The following is a 17,885-nucleotide window of genomic DNA, read 5'->3' as shown; positions in this document are numbered from 1 at the left end:
TGTTGTGGGCTATTTAGATGATAATGTAGGTTGCAAGTTGACTCAAGCAGTGTCAACAGCATATAGTTTGAGCATAATAATACAGTTTTTTAAAGAAATCTCTACTGTTAACTAATGTATTCAAAGGCTGTATCAATGGCATATATCACTTCTGGTTAGAACCTGTAATATTAGTTATCATCATTGTCTATAAATTGGCGGAAAACTGTTCACATATACTATTACTCATGTAAATTATTTCAGTAACTAGTCAGAAGTAGGTGTTGGCATGACTGCATGCTGTAAAACAAAGAATTTGCTTTAAGTAAGGGGTAAAATTAAGTTTGAGCTCAAATCTGGAAGTGAAGATCCTTTTAGCTCCTGATAGTTTTTTAGAAGCATGTTTCACATTTAGTTTGCTGATTCTGTTCTTCCTAAATTACAATTTCAGCTCTTCAGAAGTCCCAGAATGAAGTAAAAATCTGAAGTAGTATTGAGGCACATTCATATTAGGTAGTATATACTAAAGGGTACTCTTCAGGGGACAAGCAGTGAAGTATTTCAGGCTTCAGTTTGAATTCTCCTGTGTTCTTCATATGTGAGACTGAAGTTTGGGATTGGCTGCCATATTAGCTCTTGGCCACAGAGGTCAACAGAAGCTTCTGGTGACAGCAGAAAAACATCTGAAAAACAAGGAAGTTGTTACTTCAGTAGGATTTTCTAAATCCAAAGAAAACTATGTATTCTAATTTTTGGGGAAGAAATAGATTTTTTAGGAAAATTATTATTTAGAAAATAGTAGATTATTATTATTATAACTATTAATTATTATTTTTTGCATCATGTGTAACGGTATTGACAAAACACAATTCTGTAATAGTTTCAGTATTTTTTTTCTGGGTAGAGGGTTGTTCTGTTAAATTTCAGGCATCTTTCTTGATGAATTTGCCTTGCAAAGGACATGATAGCTGTTAAACTACCCTTTCTTTGAAGCTCTGTGTCATTGAGGTCCTCTTAGTTAACTGCAATCCGTAAAAAAAGGCAAACGCAAACAAAAAGAGAACAGGAAGAAATGTAAGAGACTAAATAAAAAGAAACCAGAGGAGAACAGGAAGAAAAATAGAAATTTGGGAAACATGACTGACTTACAGAGGCTGAGAGGAATCAAGTTTGTTTAGTCAACAGAAGAAAAGACTGAGGGATGAGGTAAACAGTCTTCTAAAATGTAGAAAGCCACTGGAGGATTATGGTAATAATTAAATTACAGTATTTCAGCTGTCTCTTCAAGGTAACGTCCTGTCTGACAGGGACAGGCAGGTGTACTGGGGGTGGTGTACCCTTGATGTGTCCATCCAGCAACCTCACTTTCAGATCTGGATGCTGCCATTTTGGGTTATCCTGAGACTGTAGCTATCAATTTTCTTCTGTCTTTTGGGAAAGTGCCAGAGGACAGTATGAAAATTAGTGTATTACTTAAAACCCAGAAATGTGCAGCCATGTCACAGTGACCACTGTGGTATATGGCTCATTTATTTGCTTTTAAGAGTCTACCTCTACAATAAATAAATTTCCTTGAAAGAACACCATAAACTTTTAATTTAATGGGACTTCATAACATTAAACACACTTGTATTCAGAGCAGTTTAAAATTTGCTGCCTGCATCATTGCTGGAGAAATTGTGGAGCTGGAGCACAAAAAAAATAATTCAGAATGTGGACTTTAGGTTTTTCCAGCATCTAATACATACTGGAATCCCAGAAAGTTTACTCAGTGCATATTACAGTAACTTTTTTGCACATGTGCAAATAAAATATGCTGAATATGGGAACTTACCCTTTTTTTTTTTTTTTTTTTTTTTTTGATCTTGATCTGGTCTTGATGATCCTGAATTTGGGGTTTTTTTTGAGCAATGAGAAAAGCTGTAATGATGCATGTGAATGCCTCCTTTGTCTTAGTACTACTTGAGAGTTTTTTAGTTTTTATTAGGTTTAGAGAAATATTTTACTACATCTCAGACTTTTGTCTGCCCTAATCTTTATGTATCATACCATCATATAATTTGTTTATGTATATGATTCATAAAAGCATTGAGGATTGCTGGTTTTTTTGTGTTGTTTTGTTGTTGCTTTTTTCCCCCTGAAATGCCAGAAGTGACATAAAAAGTGAACGTGCATACTTGATAGCATTTTGAAAGAGATCATAGAAGATCTATTTCAAGCTTGTTATGTATGGAACATTTTTAGAAATAACTCTTAAATTCTTGATGGTTGCCATATTTCACGTGTGACTACAGAGGTTGTTTATGTTGTGGCTAAAAATCACGAGTAGCACCTGCATGATCAGAACGAAAGATCTTTTTAGAGGGACCAGACTGAACAGAGCCGTTGTCATATCTCTAGTTGGCTCATCTTTCCACAAGACCAACACTTCCCATTACATTGTGTCTTGAACCCACGTATTAAAGCTGTGAATGCAGGGGTTATTCCTTTGTAAAAAAGCCCATTGGTGAATGTGAGTCACTCTGCTAATCCTGTGCCTGATTTTTGGCCTGTTTTAGGGTTTTCTATAGCCTTCCATCACCATAGTTATGAAGAGTCCTCTGTATAAAAGTTTTTCTTAGATTTCTTTGAGTTTTGGTCTTGTTACTGAGCTATGAAGAGCTCTCCTTGTGTAGATAGAGGTTTGTGTTATTCTGTGTTCACTTGATCAGGCTGTCATTCTTTTCCATTTCAAATGTTAGTAGTTGAAAGATTTTACAGTGGGTTTTTTTAGACTTAATTTACCAAATGTTTGTCTTACAGCTAGATTCCTTTAGCCAAAAATGTTCTCCTCAGTTACACTTAGATCGAAGGGATGCTGCCTTAATGAAGAATATCCTGAGATTAACTCTGTCAGGTAGCTAGGAGCCTGATTATCTTCATTAATTACATAATACTATTATTAGAACCATAAACTTGTTTGAACCATTTAAGCCCACAGTTTATGTAACAGGACAGTTACCTACTGGTAACATTTTACCAACTCTGCTTTACTTAGGTAATGTCACCTTAGTTTTGGACATGTAAAGGAAGAGTGGAAAATAGCTAGTTAACAATAATGCTTAATTTGTTTTTTCTGGTGGCTGCTTGGTTGATAAAAACAGAAGTTTGTTGTCTCATATAAGTAGCGCTCCGGAACAAATAATGCAGATTTAATCTATGCAGCCTCTGTACAGCCACTTCTTACCCTTTTTTTGAACTGCAGGCTCTTCAGCAGTCAGATTTTTGTTCTTTCTGTGTAGTACTTACCACAAGACAAACAAGTCTTGGCTGACACCGTTGGCCTGGGTTGGGTAGGTGATTGTTAAGCTTTGAAGATCTAAGATTCCACTGGAGAAAGAAGCAAATTTGGAAGGAAGAGGGCTTTTTTTGTTCAGATTCACCCTGGAAAACAAATGTGCTTGCTAGTGCTGTAGCTAACAGGAAGCAGTAATAGGTGGTGGCTGGGGTGATGAGGGAGAGAGGGCGGGCAACCGCACCACACCTCTAGCTTCTGAGCAGGTCCTCTGCTGCAGACATCTTTAGACTTCAAAGGGAGCTTCTGTCAGGACTTGCAGTCCCCTTGCACTCTGCTGTGAGTGGCTGCAAAACTGGTGGTTAGACAAACACCACTGCTTCATAGCCCTCTGATGTCTTCCCATGAAGCAGAGAAGACTGTTTTTCTCAGACCAGTTCTGTTTATTAGCTTGAATGAGCTATGCAATTTTTTTTGACAATTTCAGGAGCAATTATTCTGTAGGAAGTACTGTCTACCTTCTGCCAATAGTGTCACAGTTATCAAATTACAGTAACCAATCCTAAATCAGGTTGCAGAATATAGTTGAAGATTACACTGATTATTATAGACATCTTAAGATAATACTGAGGATTGTAGGTGCAACTGGATTTGTGTCAGTCCTTTGAGATAGCATTTAGCTTCTGTGCTCATTGTCCAGCAATACTGGTAGCAGAGGGGAGAAAGTACAGGTTGAGGGTTTCTGTGCTTTTTGAGATGCTAATTCTGTCTTATTAAGGGTGTTACATATTTTCCTGGGGTTTAAATAATGCAAAATGTTGGATAGAATCAAGAAAATATGGCAACTGTTCAAAAACTGAAGTATTTCTCATGTTCTGTGACATGCTGTGATTGATGAGTAGTACAGTGGAGAGGAGGAGAAAGTTTATCTTCAAAAACATGCTTAAGGAAATATCCTAGTGGTGTATTTTAAATGGAAGAATCGAAATATTATTAGAGATGTATTTGAAGATCAATGGAACCATTTCTAGTTTGTGACCTGTGTAACTGATTTCAGAACATGTTGAATATTATGTAGAGAGAAGGGGTATTTGTTTATATATCTAAATGAGGTGGAAGGAGTAGGGAAAGGAATTTTTAACCCTCCCAGATGGTTCTGTCCAGCCTGACCTTGGATCTTTGAGCTAAGACGTGGGTTTTTTGTCTGCCTGACTGAGTGGCAGGAAGAGTGAGGGAAAACCTGGTTATGGAAGTGGAAGGAGTTTGAGAGCTCCAGGGCAGACTCACAGGTGGGAATTCGAAGGCTCTAGAATAGTCTAAAGAAGGAGTACATGAGAATATCTTCTATGGAGGAAGGTCATTGCCAAGTGGAACTGGATTGAAGGGAAAAAGAAGTTACAGGATCAGAAAAAGGCTTTCAGAGGGAGTTATTTTTCCCAGCATTACCATTCATGATAAAATTGTCTAGTTTCATTCTCAAAAACCTTCTTCCCTGGTTTCACTTGTTTTCCCTTAAATTGATTTGTAACTTGTCTTCATGAAATGACAGTAAAGTTCCTGACGTAATAGTAAAAATAAAGGAACGTTTTTCTATCTCGTCCTCCACATACTGTAGGCACCAGCTAGCCTATGGTCATCTTAGTCATAAGCAAGAGTTAAGGAATCTGAAACAATTCAAAAGTACTACACCTGGACTGAAAAGCTGCAGATACATAACAGCTAATTTCCATTTTCTGTTTTAGGAACTTGCTTAACTGCAGGTCTAGGTCTTCCGAGTTATGACAGTACAGAAATATTCACAGGTTCCCTGCCATGAAGCTATGCTCTGTAATTCTGTTACAAAATCAACTCCTCTTTAGATTTCAGTGATAGAAGCTGCCTTCTGATGTGCCTTTATGTGGTGAATGTGAGGCCTGTATTCCTGAAAAAGTTGGTGTGCAAGCATCCAAATGTAGCAAATAATTTAAGAGGGAGAAGAGAGAAAAATTGGCCAGCAGTTGAAACAGAGTAGCTTAAACAGTAAATAAAATAAACAGAATTGGAGCAAATCCAGGGAGGACAGCAGGGAACCAATTCAAGATGCATTGAACCATCATACTTTGAATTGGTAATGTTAAGAGCAGTAGTTCATCTAGAGATATTTTTAAATAGTCTTTTTAACCGTGATGCATGTTTGTTAGAGAGGGAAGGAACCAAAATAAAAACAAATGCAAGTCCAGTTGCTTTTGCTATTTGTTCTTGAATCCTGTAGAAGTTGTTACGCTGAGGCCAATAAAGGGTTTCAGGATTTTTGCAACAGCTGTTTGAGCTCTTCCATCTCTTTGCACGGGATGATGGCTTTTGAAAGAGTGAGATCAGTCTTTCAGTTTTTTTCTTTCTTTTTTTTTTTTTTAATTAGATCATGAAAAGAATAATCTTTGTAACATATTTTAAGAGAAAATAAGTTATCATAATGTCTTATAGTTATGCATTAATCTTATTAGCAGGTCTGAGGCTGGAAAGAATGGATAGTAGTTCAAGAGCATGTTAATTCATTAAAGTTATAAGTAAAATAGCAGGAAAAGTATTTTAAGGTATTGTGTAGGATCACCTCACAAAGTTCTAATTCTGGCCAGTGCCTGAGGCATTGGACAGTAGACCAGAGCTCTAAGATATGTTCCAGCACCTCTGAGTGTGTCATTAGCACATCCTTTCTGGTCTATAGATAATGGGCCTTAGCAGATACAGGGAGCTTTGAAAACTTTCAGTTTTGTCATGCTAAAAACAACTGTGCTTTGTCAGAAAATACTAAAACGTTGTTGAGCACAAAATGATTATTTCACTTTTAAACCTTTGTCGTAACTTCTTTTCCTGTTCCTAATAAAAAAAAAATGTGTTTTGTTCAGATTATGAACTTCCCTTTTGTAAGTTCTTCTAAATTAGGGCTTCTTGGTTACTGCTTTTTGTTTGGTGTGAGCATCGCCCATGGAAGCAGCAGAACTTAGTCAGGAAAACTTCATCTTGTTTTTTTGAGTCACAAGCAGCTAGTCTGTAAGTGCTGTCTTCAGTGTTGTCCTTGGAGAGACCCTGTGCACCTGCCTGGTAGCCTGTGTTTGTAACACAGCAGTCAGCACGCTGCCCAGAGCCCATGCCCTAAATTTCCCGAGGCAAGAAGTTTAGTATCAGAGCTAGCTGGCTTAAACTTGGAGCTAGGGATGAATGACAGACAGGCCATGGAACGTATCTTGTGTGGAGCATTGGAAACACCAAAGATGCACTCTTATGCACATTTCTTTCCATCCCTTTTCCCTATCCTTCCCAGTCCTCTCTTCTTGACAGTCACAGGGATGTTACATGTATTTTGAGCTGGTGGCTCAAGCACTCAGCTGGAGCTGCTTGATGCCCAAGGCAGACTTCCTGATGGAGCCTGCGCTGACCTGGGCAAGGCCTAGTGACACTGGGTTATAAATGGAAGAAGTAATTATCCTGTAAGTGTTATGTAAAATTTTCAAAGAAGTGTCGCTTGCGGATCTGAAATGTAGTGGTAGAAGAGGGTTAGTCCAGAGGAGACAGAGGAGACCAGAGGAGAGCCAGCTGCTGGCTTGAGCTGTGTGGGAGGGGAGGAGCTGCTGCCTGAAGCTGAGGTGCTGGCCTGGGGAGCTGGGCCAGATCAATAGCCATGGCAGGAGCATTGTTTGCTTTGGGCAGGGCAGGTGGAGTCAGAAGGGAAGGCAGAGAAGGCATCAGTGCTAAAACAACGGAGATGCAAGGGACAAGATTTTGGGATAGGCAGAACATGTGTGGGGCAGAGACCTGCATCATTGCAGGAACAAAAGACAGCAGAAAGTGCTGTCCTTCTTACTTGGGCTGGTAGTCAGTGTGCATCTGACCCCCCAGATGCAGTGTAGAGAAGTCTGGAGGTTGTGGTTTCATGAACTAGAGTCTGGTGACAGCAGTAATTCCCCTCAGCCCGATCCTGTGCTGTGCTGCAGCTGCACTCAGGGTTGTCCATAAAGCGCTGCCATGAACCAGATAGTCCCTTCTAGGTTTTGTTTAGCCTGGACTAGTTCAGGTTCGCAGCACTGGCCCAGTGAAAGCAGCATCATGGTGGGGAGGAGGACCAAGGGAGGGCAGGAAGGCTGCATCTCATGTCTGGCACGTGCCTTCAGCAGTTTCTGACTGAAGCCGTCTTCAGCAGGCAGAGACCCTGCAGCTGCACCTCTGTAGTCTCTTCAGGCATTGCATATGGCCTTTAAGTGCTTGCTACAAACTCTGGTGTGTACTTTTTATTTTTTGTTTTTCTGTTTTTCTGCTAGCTAGTGACACCCACCTCCAGCCAGCTCTCCTGGGACAAAGCCTGTGCTCCTGTTTCTATGGCCAGCCAGCTGCAGTCGATGGCTAGAGATGGGAGTCCGGCTGGCAGCAAGGGACAGTGTGTCCTTTCTACCATCCTACAGCAACATGGGGTGCAGAGAGCAGAATGGTCTCATCCTGGCTGTTGGGATGAGAGTGCTCTCTTTGTTAAAGCAACCAACTGCCAAGACGAAGAGATTTATCATGTGAAATTGATCTAACCTGAATAACTTAATTAGTGCTTACATTTTGTCTTTTGTGGGTGTTGGCTTGATGGTGAGATTTGTACTGTGTCTTTATTCTATAGCTTCATCCTTTTTTTTACAAAAAAGGTGTACTCAATAGGAGAAATTATTCCTCATACATGTGGTAATGAAGATAAAAGGTGAATGTTTTTCTTTTGCAGTGCAAAGAATGGCCCTCTAGTGGTCATGGCTCTAAAAAAAACAACATGGGGAATTTTCTTCATCTTACCCAAGGCATATTACAGTAATTGCTTTCTCCAGGACTCTCTAGCAAGGAAACCATACAGGATGAAATTTTTTCCCATCTCCTTGACGTTCTTATGCTTCTAGATTGAGTAACTAAGATAATATTTGCAATTTAGTCATGTAATTGGCAACTTCAGACTGTTCATTTGGGGAGCTTTCACTAAGCTGACTTAACTGTGCACTCTAATAATGATGGCAATTATTTATTGAATAATAGACTATTGGGTTTCTTAAATAGCTAAAGCACTGAGCTGTGCAACAAAGACTAGCATAAATTACCATCAACTGTATGCCATAGTTTGTTCCTGAAACCACAAAATTATGCCTTCATTTTGTTCACTTTTATGTAATTCTTTTTTTTTTTTTTTTTTTTTTGAATTCTTCTCAACAGCCAAGTGACTTCTCAGTATCTCTAAAGGCATCGGGGAAGAACAAACATTTCAAGGTGCAGCTCGTGGACAATGTCTATTGTATTGGGCAGCGTCGCTTTAATACTATGGATGAGTTGGTGGAACACTACAAAAAGGCTCCCATCTTCACCAGTGAACACGGGGAAAAGCTATATCTTGTGAAAGCACTTCAGTGACATTGAAGATGGACTTGGCCACCTGGGCCTCTTATAACTTACAAGCCTTAGGTCCTAAATTCACTTTTATAGAGCAGAGCAATATCTGAAGCAGGCTTAAGGAATAGGCTCTTTCTAAAGTGTTTGCTCTGTCGGTTGCTGTTTGTCCTTTCTTTTTTTGTTTGCCTCTTTTTGTGTTCCAGTTCTGTTAATCTCAGACCACCTCTCTTCAGGTTGAGAGCTTCCCTTGGGTGGCCATGGCAAGCACTCACCTTCCCAGCTGAGTTCAAAACTCCCCTCTCCTGTGTACGTTTACATAGTTCGCTCAGATCAAGGAGGGGCGTTTTCAATTCAAACCAGTGTTAATCTGTTCAGATTGCTCACACAGGCAGAACTCTCTGTTCAGAGACATCGGGCACAAGTTGAATGCACTGAAGCTGCAGCTACTGAAGTGAGAGAGTAGACGTGACAGTTGTGGCTGTGAGTTCTGTAGCTATATCGCTTACCGAGGTAGTATATTACAAAAACTCCTAGTTCCTAGAAGCACTCTTTACACTGTACTCTGCTATTACATTGCCTCTCTGACTCTTTGTAAAGAGTACACTAATTAAAAAGCATTTTGTAATAGTACTTCTTAAACTACTATGGTAAGATTGTAGTAAAAGAAAACTATCTAGTGTATTTTGGTCTGTAATTGCAACAAAGAGAAAATTTATTTGAAAGTTGATTACTAGAGAAAGAATCATTGAATTGTAAAGGCTGAATGTTTTGGTAATCTACAACCAAATGTGCCATCCACATAATGCTTTTTCCTCTTGCCCTTCTGCTTGTTTGAATTAAATGATTATGTATTTAATTCTCAAAGTAATATGTATCTGTAGCTGATTGTTGACACTAATACAAAAGATTAATAAAAACTGATCTTGGGACGGGGTGGGGTGGGCTACCAACACTATATATATATTTGCTTTAAGGAAAGAAATCTTCAGGTTTTACAGAGGATGGCGTGGTTGGTAGGAAGAGACACACAGAATGTTAATGAAGAAAATGCATTTTTTCTCTTTTCTTTACATTTAAACTCCTTTATGGTTTAAATATACAGTCTTTAGATGGCACATTCCTGAGATTGAAGAAGGGATCGTGAGATCTCAAAATCTTGCATACTCAGTTTTTTGGATATTGTAATAAAAAAGGTATTATGTCATGATGGAGTACTGGATTTATCCTTGGGTGGTAGTCCTGGTGTTGCTTTAGCAAGGTGAAATAGAGCGAATAATGAATTTATTTTGTCTTCGAATTTGTGTGACCTAAAAGGAAACTTCTGTGACTGCAGAGGACAGTTTGATATGAGGCAATGTCTAATGAACTCCATGTTACTTGTTTCGGTGATAAGTAAGTCCATTCATAGCTTCAAGGAAAACTGCGATATGGAGCTGTTTCCTTGGTACCTTTTTGCCTTTAAAACAGATTTCTTACCTATTCTGTGTTTCAGCAAGTGGTAGTACAGCTACCTCTGTGCAGAACTCCAGTGTAGGTTAAGCAGACACCAGCACTGTCTTCAGTTGAAATCATGCCACTGCCAGGAGACTGCACTGGTATGTCTGCAAATGAATTGCAGTCTTGCTCAGACCTGAGAGGCAAGTACAATTTTTAAAGTTCTTCACACATACTATTTTTCTTACCACTCTTGAAATCTTTTTTCTATAGTGATCTGAATTGACAGCTGTATTTGAATTGACAACTGTATTTTTCTGTACATGCATTAACTAAAAATTGGGCAGTGGCACTTCTTGGTCCAGCTTAATGAAGGAAAGCAGTGATCCTGAGCAATCCAGAATGGCCATGCTTTATCCTGAAAAGCACCTACGCATGACTTTCTTCTAAGAACATGGAAGCTTTCCTTAGAAAGCTGGTGAAAAGTGCCAGTTATTTGCAGTTTACCTACAGAAGGACTCCACAGTGGGCTGCTTCTGAAACTTCATAAGTAAATTCTGCAGAGAATGTAGGTTTTTGCCTTCTAATACCCAGTTCTTTCTTTAGGTGAATCTAAGCATGTACCAAGTACGGAAATGATGTTAAGAAAGTCAACTATATATTGTATGAGCATTTTCAGGTTTGAGTGAATTGATTTTCAGTCTCATTGACTCTTTGTACCATTTGGAAAAATGATATATGGGAATGGTTTTCCTTTTCAGTAAACTGATTACTGCAATTACTCTTTCATGCCCCTTGTTCATTTTTCTGAAATATTCCCCATGTTTCCTGTTCCAGGAGCTTTCATATGCCTCTTAAAATCCTTTTTTTCCACTTGTTTAAAATATTCTCCTTTTACAAGCTCTGTTAGTTCCTAACCCCTTTCTTGTCTTAGTAGCTTAGAAGTAAGTCAAATGGCATATAAGTGAAGTTTTTACCATACACTTCATATTTTAATGGAATTCTCAAATATTTTTTTGTTACCTCAACCTGTGTGAACAGCTTCTGTGTGTTGAGGTGTGAATTGTTAAAGTATTTTGTTTTGGAAGCAGTTTGTTAATTTACAACCCAGCAGTGTGAATGACTGTCTTGAGTTTCTTTTTTTTGAAACAAACCTGATCTTGTTTTTGCCCACACTGTATTTAATCAACATGCTCTCCATTCAACAGCCTCATTAATAGTTCAGTTTTTCCCGTTTCCACTAATTGAGATAATTTTCTGCAAGTTTTTTTGCCTTTTTGATCTCATTTGCTGGATTCGGCCTAAGCATTAATATTCTTCAGTACCAACTGCTTAATAACGGGGGAATAGACACAGATTTAATTTTTATTTTCCTATTTTATATTTACCTTTCTATAATTTGGCAAAACCTCATCCTTTTTTTTTACTACTCAAAGCTTCCTTGTCAAAGCTTGGAACTGAGGGTGTGTGTGGTTTTTTAAGATGAGGGGAAATGTGGTGACCAAAGTTGCTTCACCTGCAGTTTTCATTAAAGGCTCAAATAATTTCTGATGGAGTAGAAGTGGTGATTTTTCTTTATGGTTGGTATTCAGTTTTCTTATCATACTTGGTTGGTATAGGTGTGTAAGTTGTATTTTGAAGTATTATTCCTGCACAGATGTTAATGTTTTCTTGCTTTACTGGTGTTTACCTATGAATGTGAATGAGTTGTCTAAATCCATAGCAGTTACTATTTGATGGCAAAAATTTGAGATCCATGTTTTCACTTTTAGCTCTGGGAGCTTGTTGGTAAGTTCCCTCTTCCAGTTATCTCAACTGTTTGTGGTGCCACTGAATAGTCCTATCTTGAGTAGGCACAAAAAGATGGTAAAAATTCTGTCACTTCTGAACTTACACATTATAGCCCATCTATTCTGTAGTGCTCCTCTTCTGAGGATGCTTTATTTAAAGGATGCTGTGGTAGCTGTTCTTCATAAATACCTATGGTGTAGAACTTGGTCCCAGCTTTTATGTTATTCAGTCTTATGGAAGTATGTGTGTATGAGACATGTTCCAAAAGGTGAGGAGACTCGTGTTAGGCCAGCCACTCAACTGGTGTGTAGCCCTGCGCCTACTGGGAGCTGCTGCTTTTTGCACAAGTGCCTGCACTGCCACTCTGCTGGTACTGGTGGTGACATTTGGCCAAAAACATTGGAGCGCTTCAGGGTTTACACTGGTTGGCAGATAAATGTGCACACAAGCTTTGGCACGGGCCCCAAGCCAGGCAGCTGCTCGGCAGATCCAAATTGGAAGAAGCAGGAACCCATGGCATGGTGCTCAGTCTCGGCAGGGAGTGTTGCAGAGAAGTACGGCAGAAGCATTCCGTCCAGCTGTGCAGGGCTCAGCTGGCTTGGAGTGTCTAATAGCAAAATAATGCACAGTTGGGTACCAAGTAGCCAGGGCTGGCCTGATGTAGTATTGAGGGTAGTCATGGATTAGGTGGGGACAAATTATTAAGAATTAATCCAAGAGTGAACAGAGGGCATGCCAGCTAAACAGGCATGGATCTACTGTATTATAAAATTGAAGGGCTTGCTTAGTCTTTGCTTTTGAGGAGAGGAGAGAAAAGGCAACAAAGATGTGCAGTTGGGTAATTAATATGATTATGGACTGTAAAGTCCCACTCTTGAATGATTCTGTTTAATGTTGTCAATTCAGATATTTTTCTGTTACAAATTCATATGAAATCCTTAAAGTTTACAGCGGTTCTTCCAAGCCTTTATTGTGGCTTTTCTAAACTGTAAAGTTTGCTGCCTGGTTTAATGGTTTCACGATGGGGAAACAGAGATCTTCCACACTTAAAATGCTAACTGTTCTTATCAAGTTGAAGTACTTTTAAAATACCGCTACACAGTCTTACTTGTAAAAATGAGTCATCTTACCTAAATTATAAATCGAAAGCTAGAAAAGGGATCACGCTTCTTTTTGTATTAAGTCTGGCAATTTACTTTGCAAAAGCTACTAAATAACTGTGAGGGCTTTTGTTCCTTCTTGTTCTTAAACTAGTAATACAGTGATTTAGAGTTAAATGAAACCCGTGCAATCTCCAGAATCTGCATCTGATGAGTTATGTTTTCCTACTCTAGTGGGACGGGGTGACTCATTTTTAAATGGAAACTTGTTAACATATTTACACTGATAAGTTGTGAAAGGTGTGTTGCTAAAGTACCTCTCAGCTCTCAAAATGCACTAGGAACTGTGAACCTTTCTATTCCTTTCTCTTCAGTCCATACAAAATTCAGTGCCTTTTTTAAGAAGTGGAAAAGTGTAAACCAGCAAGGGTGCAAGTTGCCCAGTCCTGAATGGTGTTCTAGATCACCTGGACCATGTGAATGAAAAGTGCCAGAGTAAAAGGAGGATGCAGCTAAATGCCACTGTTCATTCGCCAGTTCCTCCTAGGTGGAATAGGCTTTTAAGTAACAAGTCGACCCATTGTGCAATACTATTCTAGAAAGTATACTGCAATTGAAACATTCACCAGTTTTAGTATATGTCAACAGTGCCTGAATTTGTGTATGTTCCTGTGCTGATGTCTTGCAAAAGCAATATTTATTGTCTTTTTTGCTATTTCAGGTGGATATTCATATCTATAGCTGTTCGATATAGTTACCGCTTTTTTGGAAAACCCAGCGCAGAATGACATAAATTGACTTAATGTGAAATATAACCTATATATAATATTCTTAAAACTATTAATATTTTCTGGCCCCTTGCATGCCTCTGGAGTCCTATATCACTTTTGTATTTTAAAATGCAAGTTTTCCTGGCATATTCTTGGTGCTTCTTTTCTTGTTATAAAAGAGATTGTCTCCCTGGCTCTTACTTGAAATACCTACACAAGCTCATATGGAAGCTGACTAACAGAAGTGGCATGTAACCATTGGCAGATTAAACAAGTTTTTCCTTGCATTTTCTTTCATATGTGGTAATATTAGATGTTTTAGGAGTGGGAGGTTAATTAAACAGAAAAAAAAAGAAAAGAAAAGAAAAAAAGAAAACTCTCTTAACTTGACAGATTATCTTCAGCAGTGGGAGTCCACAGTTATGAGGAAAAAGTAACCGGTAAGAAATCTCTTTTTCTGTTTTCTTAAGTGAATTTAGTTTGGGATTTAGCTTGACATAATGTGCCACTAGTGCATGAAGTATTAAAAAGGTTAACAAATAAATGCTGACTTGGACCATCTTAATGAAGGAATGGATGGATAAAACTGTTAATGTCCTTCTCTAGAAAACAGTAATAATCTTGAAAAAGGGAGAGCTGTGAATCTAAGGGACGTGTTTGTTGGTTATGGACTTTTTTTTATTTTGATTTTTGAGGGAAGACTTCAAAAGGTGTTTTGCTCCAGTTTTCAAGCCAAAGTTTGCTTCTGAGCTTCATCCCAAGAAGCATCTCTTTGGGTGTGAGCCAGGCCACAGAGAATATGTTAAATGGAATTGTTCTCCCAGCTATAATTGAAACTGTGGTGGTGAATAATGGGTTACTTACTTTTTTGTTAATTTTGATCTCCATTAGATTGGATACATACATCTATATGGTAATTAATTAGTGGGTTCCATGGGTTACTGACTTAGCTTTTCACCTGGGTTCAACTCTATCAACTTAAAATAAGCTTAATGATTTTTTTTTTGTTCCTTTTTATGTCACAGAACCAGTAGTGCATTCAGTGCAATTATAATTTGTAATGCAAAGAAGCCCTTCAGTTGTGGGTGGCTGGTATGCTTGGAATACTAAGTCAATAGATGATGGTGGTGATAATACAGCCAGAAAGAATGGTGGGTAAGAGCACCAGCAGAAGGCAGAGCGAACAGACTCCTAGGATCATGCAGCAAGTATCTGATGGTTTCTCTTTGGGGAATTACGATGTTTGTTTTCATTTGAATATGCATAGCTAAGTTGTAAAAGTCAAACTTAACCCTTTTTTTGGTGTACAGACAGTTTATTCAACAGTAGATTTCAGGAATTAGCACTGCAGGAGGAAAAGTGGATGTTGAGGCCCTAAGAAAAGTGAAGGATACTGGTGTTTGCAGCAGCTTTCCTACTGAAAATTCATCCAGTCAAAGGTGGGACACTCCCCTGTGTTACTTGGCTACTGGCATTAGCCCGACTTCATGTGGGCATAACCTGTCTGCACTGAAGACAGAGAACTGTGATTACATTAGAGTTCCATAACGTAGACAAGGCTTTTTGTCAAGGCTTTTTGTCAGCTGGCTTGGGCTAAGCACAGGGTTCAAGGTGAAGAGAAGAGCCAGTTGTTGAATGAGTGTTCGCTAGTAATGGATGGTTACCATAAGAGAACTCTTTTAATCCAGTTATTTTTGTCCTTTGCCCTTAGTAATTCAGCAATGGGTCTTGACAGTATCAGTGTTTGATGCTGTGTGTTAGTAAGGCACTGACGTGTTGCTTGTGCTAACGGGTAACTTTGATCAGATGTGCAACTTCTCTGTCTTGTCTGTGTGAAATCATTGTGTGATGAAATTAAAGATCATATAAGAGAAACTGTCATTTCTTGTTAGCTGGCATTTCTAATGCTGTAAGTAGCACACCTAAATTGTCAGCTTTCTGATGCTCTTCGGTGTAACCTCGTCTGCAAAAATTAGAAGTCTGAGCATGTTTCAAAAGTAAGCAGTCTCAGCTCAGTCTCTTGCCATGAGGTGAGTGTTAGATCTCCAGTCATGGGCCCCTTGCTGGCAATATCTCATCTTTTTTAACAGTGATCTTTGAGACTTCTCCCTAAGCTAACATCAGATTTGTCTCCTCCGTTCCTTTTCTTTCCTCCCTTCCCCTTTTTCTTGCTTTCTTGCTTTCTTTTCTTTCTCTTCCCCCCCACCCCCCAGACACTTTGTCCTCAAAAATGCACATGCATCTGTCTGTGACAATTCTTTTACTTCCTGGAAAGCCTACTTGGCCACCATTTTGAAACTTTATGGACCGTTTGTGGACCCTTTGGAGCAACAGTATTTCTTTCCAGTGTTGGTTTAATGGGAAAGAATACCCTTCTTATTGATTGCATTATCCTGTGGTGGGGGAAGTAATAACCAAAGGTATTGTCCTTCTTCAAGCTGGTTCTTGTAAGCACTTAGTGCTAATGGAATGAGTTCTGGCCGTTCTTCATAAAAGAAACAAAAAAAGGTTACAGTTCTAGTTTAAATCAAATCACTCTGTAAGTGCTTGCAAATAATTTTACAACTGTGAGAACGGAGAAGTTCATTACATAATGCAATCTACTTCAGTTACTGATGGAAGGAAGAGACTCTTCCTCAGCGTTATGAGAACATTCATTCTGTAATAGTCTCAGAGTTTTTGGAAAACAAACCCCACCACTTTCAGAAACATATTCAAAACCAAGCTGTGCATACTTAGTACAGTTTGGAACCTTTTAGGATAGGGCACCATCCAGTCATCCAGCTTCATTTTTTGTACTTTTTCTGTTAACTGTAATGGTTGTATTTTTATGATGACTCAGATAAATACAATTTTTGTGTGTTTTCTAGTGCAGTTGCATGTGGGGTTGACATTGCTTCCATTTGAGCTGGTTGAGTTTCCAGGAATCCTGCTCGTCCTGTGCTTTGTTATTCTGCACTCCTTCCTGTCCTGTTTGCACTTGCTCTCCCACTCCACCTTTTCTTCTTTCTTCCTCTCTTCTGTCTCTTGTGCTCTAAAGCTTCTGCAGTTTTTCATCTCCTTCTTCCTTTCTTCAGTTGTTTCTACTCCCTCCATTTTCAGCCTTTAATATTTAGAGCCTACCTAATGGACAGGAAAAAATACCTGTATGCCCCACTTCTCCCTTACATATCCAGGTTGCAGAGAAGCAGGCCCACTTCCCCAGGTAGAGCTGTATTGTGCTGAGGGGACAATGAACAGGCTGTCAATCGACTGTATTGCTTGAGCAAACCTATTCTTACCATTCACAGAGGTGATTTGTTGGATGATGTAATCCCAGCTGAAATAAGCAGCTTGACTTTTGGATTTCAGGGTGTGTATTCTCAGTGTTGAAGTCTTGGTGCTCAAACAGGCCACAGCTGAAACTCTGAAACAGGGAGGGGAAATGACATGGTCAGTAGTTCTGCACATTTACACTAAATGTTGCAAAATAGGGGCAGTGAACTTCTTACATTATGCTGATATTTTAGGGCTGAGGGAGTGCAACTATACATGGCTTTGTTGTGGAGAAGGCAATTTAGTGCCTACTCCTCCTTTCCTGCTTGCTTGAGTTTCTTTTGCCTGACCTACTGGATGGTATTTTCCTGTACTGAAGAGAGAAAATACCAAGGATTCCTCCAAGAGAGTTGCAGTTCAGCAGTAGCCGTTTTTGTGAGATCTGATTTGCTTGGAGTACATCAATGCATAGTTAGGCTGACATAGTGGAGATGTTATGCTGGCAATTAACTATAACACTATGTTTAACTATTTTTAACTATAATCAACTATAACAGCTGTAAAGTTTGCTGTAGTTTGTACTGTTCATTGGAACTGTTATGGCGTCTGCTATAAATCTTCATTCAAAAACCTTATGCTGTAAATAAAACCCTTTAATTAAAAACTGAAAAAAAAAAAAAAAATACCCTCCAGTCCATGTACAAAAGGAAGGAACAGCTCAAACTGAAGACAGCAGCCAAAATAATCACTCTGTACCATACAGTGATGATGGAGAACAGACAAAGAGCATACACGAGGAGCCATGGAAATGAAGCATCATAAAAGGGCTGGTGACAGATGACACTATTAGGAGCACGCTCACCCACGTGAATGCAATGATACATATGTTGGCAC

The 17,885-nt window shown here is 39.1% G+C and overlaps 1 protein-coding gene across 1 annotated transcript in view; it reads left to right on the top strand.

Moving 5' to 3' along the window:
- Positions 1 to 9,845, top strand: part of NCK2 (NCK adaptor protein 2) — an 87,084-nt gene extending 77,239 nt beyond the window's left edge. The window contains exon 5 of the mRNA XM_051641328.1: positions 8,468 to 9,845. Within this exon, the coding sequence (XP_051497288.1) occupies positions 8,468 to 8,662 (195 nt within the window). The 3' untranslated portion in view covers positions 8,663 to 9,845. The remainder of the gene's footprint in view (positions 1 to 8,467) is intronic.
- Positions 9,846 to 17,885: the final 8,040 nt, after the last annotated feature.

Source organism: Apus apus, chromosome 1, assembly GCF_020740795.1.
Source record: "Apus apus isolate bApuApu2 chromosome 1, bApuApu2.pri.cur, whole genome shotgun sequence".
Classification (NCBI taxonomy): domain Eukaryota; kingdom Metazoa; phylum Chordata; class Aves; order Apodiformes; family Apodidae; genus Apus; species Apus apus.
The sequence above is the reverse complement of the archived record's forward strand: the minus strand, read 5'-3'. Positions and strand labels throughout refer to the sequence as shown.